The sequence below is a fragment of the Dendroctonus ponderosae genome, unplaced genomic scaffold (genome assembly GCF_020466585.1).
Source record: "Dendroctonus ponderosae isolate FM_Combo_2020 unplaced genomic scaffold, Dpon_F_20191213v2 Dpon_F_20191213_1, whole genome shotgun sequence".
In the NCBI taxonomy this organism is placed as follows: domain Eukaryota; kingdom Metazoa; phylum Arthropoda; class Insecta; order Coleoptera; family Curculionidae; genus Dendroctonus; species Dendroctonus ponderosae.
In genome coordinates, this window is record NW_026017110.1 from 26810140 (window position 1) to 26815548 (window position 5409).

Consider the following 5409-nt stretch of genomic DNA (forward strand, 5'->3'; position numbering starts at 1 on the left):
AAATCAAAATCAATTCCTGGGCTTCAGTCATTTATTGTCTATTTATCAATTAAAATACGTTTCGGTGTTTTCCACCATCATCAGTTTCTATGTGCCTTGGCATATATTTTGAAAATATAGGCCAAGGCTTAAAGTAGCAACAACGCTACACATAGAAACTGATGATGGTGGAAAACACCGAAACGTATTTTAATTGATAAATAGACAATAAATGACTGAAGCCCAGGAATTGATTTTGATTTGGAATTGAAACACAGCGAGGAAAGTATGTACAACTATTGATAAAGGCTGTCAATAGTCTGATCAACTCTTCTTCACCGTTAGGTTACATTATATTTTTTTCGTACTCTATAAGTGAGCCCTTATTAGCCCTTGAATCACCCTGTATAAATGTACTTAATCTAAACCAATATATATATGTCAAATATTCCAAATAGTATAAAATTTTAAAAATGAGTCATTTGGCGCTAAAAGGTCACGAAGAAATCCTCCTATACAAAGAAAAAAATGTAAGAATACAAACTTTGGCATTGTAAAAAGATTATGCTGTAAGTTGGTGCATACTTAGAGGTTGCAGATGAGAGCTAATCGACTCGGTTTCGAGTCGATTAGCTCTCATCAGGCTTTGACTACAGTGTACTACTAAACACAAGTGATCAGAGGTAATCGGCTCGAAACCTGATCCTATTTACACTTAAAATTTATATGATAATTTAAAAGAATCGTTGCTTACCTCGTCTTCTGTGGTTGGCGTACGCTGAGGTTTGTTTTCAGTATTTTCTCCGGGCACCGGCAATGGAGCTGTCATGTCCTACAAAAAAAACCGAAATGTAGCTACTAAATCACCAACGAAAAAATCATAGAACTTCGGTTTCATTATTGCATCGCTTCACCGCGAAAGTTTTTTTTCATTAGGAACGCCCACTTGTTATTAAGTGACTTTGTGATACTTTATTGCGACACAAAAAAAGTTCTTCATATTTAAACGTAGCTTTTAGTTCTGGTTAACCTTTTTTAATAGCAATTTTCGATACTGTCAAAAATGAAAGTACTCTACTCTCAAAAGGTTCTGACAAAATGTGAATAGTAAAGCTGAAAAATCGCTAAACTAAGGCCCGGTTTCACCAGTTGCAACATCATCATACAACAGACCCATCCTGTATTCAGTTCAAATTTTAATATTTAATTGCCAGCCAGTCACTTTCAGGTAACACACGCCCGTAATCATCATTCAAATTATTGTGATACAAGCAAATAAACACAAGTGGTTGATTTAATCGACGATTGAAATTTTAATCGGAGTTGGTGGAACCGGACCTCAACCCACAAAACTATGTAAACGTTGATTACTTACCGGCAAAATCTTTTTCTCCGTTTTCTCCAAGTTTCCGGAAATTGGGACCTTTGGCATTGGTCCTCTAGACGTTGTTGCAGTATGATTCTGCAAGAAAAAGAACATTTTCAAACGTCTGCAATCGCACCTTTGAGCAAGACAATCAAACAAAAACAATTCGACAATTCGAAAACTGTATGCATGGATATCCGAGTATACTTGAGATGGAGGATAAGCAGCAAGATCCAAAAATTCTGTTATTTCAATAATAAAGGAAGAAAAGTGTAACAAGAAAAAAAAATCATCCGGTGATTTCGATGTAGACAAATATTTACGCGCACATAACATGAGTTAGAAATTTTTTGGCAAAAATCGTCTTATCTTGGCACGGTGATCGGCATGTTTGTTGTCACATAAGCGCGTATAAACCATTGTGTTTTGGCAGACATTAAAGTAGCGTACTACTACGAAAACTTTGAAAGTTCATCATTTAAGAACGTCTTTCGAGCGAATCATCGACCCTGGGAATAGTCGTAAAATATCATTGTACTACAGTTATAATTCATCTTTTAGACGACGCGCTCTTAGCAAATTAGGTGATTGGTGTGCAAGGTAAAATCAGCGGTTAAGAAGTTATGCAACCATTGCTTAAGAACTATTCCAGACAAACAAATCGTATGCATAAGTAGTAATTATGCGCAGCTGCGCTATTGGTTCTGACAAGCTTCGCAAAAAATAGTTTACCTAAAGCAATTTATGGTCATTTTGTCTAGCACGTAACGAACTTTGAGAAATTAAGTAATGGATTAGCAGCAGACTAAATAGTTGTGGACTTTGACGACATTTTTCAGACACATGGTGCATATAAGAATCTGTGCATTTCAGAAGCAATATTGGGTCTTCACTTTGCCAGGAGCAGAGAGCAGATTCCAATCAGATTGTATCAAAAAATTCTTATACCAAGTCCGATCCTGACCCACCTCACGGTTGGGCCCCCAAACCGGAACTGCTTCCCCATCGATCGATCCGTAACGTATCGTAAAACGTAAATGGAAACCGCGTGCTTTTTGTCTCTGATTCCTTCTTAAGGATTAAGTCGTTATAGGCCTGGGTAACACTGTGTTGAGTTGCGCTTTTGAGTTGTTGCCGCTCTCTTGAGTTAACGAGTCATTACTCATCGCCTAATGAGTTATAATTCATTTGCCAAAGCTTTACGAGACCCGAGACTAGAATTTACGTTTACTACTTTATGTTCAAACAACTAAAAAATAAGTCATCTTGATTTTCCCAGCAACAGAACTGAGTCCGAAGAAAGTCGACGAGTTTTCTTATAAAATCGATGTCTTAAATTTTTTGCATAAAAGAGAGGCATGTTGTATAAAAACTAAAATTTATGAAGTGTTCAAACAGTCAGCAGTTTTTGAGGGAAAAAATCTTTCCTTTTGGGAGAGCAAAACTTACCTCATGATTGGTAAAAATCAACGTTCTTTAGGTCTTTGCCTTTTTGCAACCTTAAATTGGTCTGAATTATTTTCTACATTTGCGAGAATGGTATGTATGTATTGAGATAAGCAGAAATAGTTTTAATTTTTCACCAGTGTACTGGGTGTTCCATACTTATTAGGGTTTGGTAAATGTTGCTAAGGTTGTCGGTATCTGATCTGAAATTTACTGCTTTTGTATGTTTTTTTATTTGTATCATTTCTTGGATTCTTCTTTAATGATCATTTGTTTCCCTAAGACCCAGGAAATATAAGAATATCATAATAAAATTTATCTTATAATTTTGTCAGTATTTTAAGTAAAACTAAAAAATAATGCGACTTTTGCGTAGAAATAATTGCTTAATAGAAACTTTGTTAAAACTGGAATGGCCTGAAAATTTAAATTAAATATCTTCAGAGCGGCGATGGCGGCAAATTTTGCTCTCTGGTTTTTAAATTATGGTCTAGTTTCAAACTCTTTGCATTTTGTGCCAAATTCGAAGCCGAAAAAGGTTTTCTAAGGTTCCCTGCAAACTGATGAATGAGGTCAATTTTCTAGCAAAATTAATTTTTGGCTCAAACTACCCTATTTTTGTCAGAAAAGAAGAAAATCATTAAAAAATAATGTTTTTTTACGTTTTAGATTAAAAACTTTTAGTTGTGTGACCGGTTATCGAAAAACCTTAATGGTCTTCGAGAAAAAGGGGAGGAGTTTATTTTCGTTTTTGTTAATTTATTAATAAATGGCTCTTACAATAAATCTGAAAACAACTAAAAAAAGTAATCAACATTTTCCCAGCAAAGAAACTGAGTTACTGCGCCGGTGCGTTGGGTTAGCACACCAGCCATTTGCGTAGTATTGCGCCAACTCCTAAAACTCCACTGAGTTACCCCGGCCTAAGTCATTGCGTTAAAATCCATTTTCAAATTTAACTAATTTAGATTAACCGTGTTTATTATACGATTTTTAATCGAATTGAATTGCGGTTGATGTTGAATACCCATTTGTAATTAAATTAATAAATCATTATTAACTTACCATTGGCCGATTGCTGGGTTTCAATGGGTAAGGATTTGGCCGTACAGCACTTCTTTGTGGATGAGATGGGCCGATTCCCGATGGACCGGGTCTTATGGTCGGATTTCCTTGCGGACGGGCCTGAGGCTGCGCAGGAAGCTGCGCTGGTGTCTGTGCATCAAGTTTTGCGGGAGGCTGCGTATGAAACGGAGGAAACGTCTGGGGACGACCATGCGCATAAGCTTGGCCATTCGTAGGAGCGTGTTGGGAGTCAATATGCTTATCCGAGTGTGTGCTTCCGAAATGTGCGGATGGACGCAAATGTTCTCCTGGTCTCGAATTGGTAGGCCTTCGATTATTAACGCCCACATGACTTGCATTCAGATCATGTTGGCGAGGCCTTCTCGTCTCCAGCCTCGGATCAGACATTGTTGGATTGCGGCTGTAAACAAAAAAAAGTGAAAAAACTCTTCATGTACAATATTATGAAAAACATGTGGAAAGAACGAAGCCCCAGTATTTACGATTTACTGCCTAAAAGTTTACTTCCCAAGAAACGTATTAAATTTGCTTGTCTATACCCCAAAAGACCATTGAAGTTTGCGAAACAAAAATTTTAGTTTCCATTGGCAAGTGCAAAAAATAAGTGTAAAATTAACTTTTTTTGAGATCCAACCGCCTTCCAAAATAGTTCTAACATCATTGAATCATTGAAATTTAGCCATAACAGCTTGCAAAAATTAATCAGCGGCATAAAGGTGAGTCGGAAAATATGCTGGAAATTCAAAAAAACTTTTCTGATGTGATAATGCACAAACAACATCAAGAACGAAAATTAAGATTCGAATAAAAATGAGATAAGATCGGTACCGTAGGGGTGCAATTAATAAAAACTTTCGATTACAATGTAGGAAAAGTTAATCAAATCCACAGCAATAAAGACAAAAAACAGGAAAAATGTTTACAATTTGAGCTTCGATTCAAAAGGTTTTCATTGACTTCTCATTTTTTGATTTTGTTAAAGTTGTCAAACCTTAATCAGTAAAAAAATGATTGTTAAATTATCTACTTTCACTTGTCTCCTATTTTGAAAATACGGGTTTCAGCGTTACCACCGAAATAAAGAAGGCCGACTAGCTGAATTCTGACGTCACTTAAAGTAGTCCGACCAGGCGAAACGCGTAATGGAGTATAAGATGCGTCAACTGTACGAATATGAATATTTGAGACAAAAATAATGTCTTCAGGAATTTATATGCTTTCTACATTGTTTGATTTAAATGATTAGCCATTCTACTACTAATAAATGAACGTATTTAACTAGCCACAAATATTTTAATTTCAGTTATAACTTAATAATTCATGTTTCTGAAGCGTTCTAATTGTTTTAAATAGTGAATAATACAATTGCTAATAATTTGCCAACTTTATTTAGTAAGAGTGTCTAACTTTCTTTTATTCCCTTTTCCAATGGTGTCATTTCTTTTGCCACAATAATTATTTAAAAGAGTATTGGTGACAGAATTTATAATAATTTTTACCGAGCTTATAGTACTATGCAGATCACATTCGAG

General features: G+C 35.7%; 1 protein-coding gene across 1 annotated transcript; it reads right to left on the reverse strand.

Moving 5' to 3' along the window:
- Positions 1-733: 733 nt before the first annotated feature.
- Positions 734-4277, reverse strand: LOC109543712 (increased rDNA silencing protein 4; the record flags this gene model as incomplete). The annotated part of the gene is given in 3 exon segments (XM_048670709.1): positions 734-811; positions 1355-1441; positions 3857-4277. Coding segments are annotated over 3 exon segments (573 nt in total), but the record flags the coding sequence as incomplete, so codon positions are not given.
- Positions 4278-5409: the final 1132 nt, after the last annotated feature.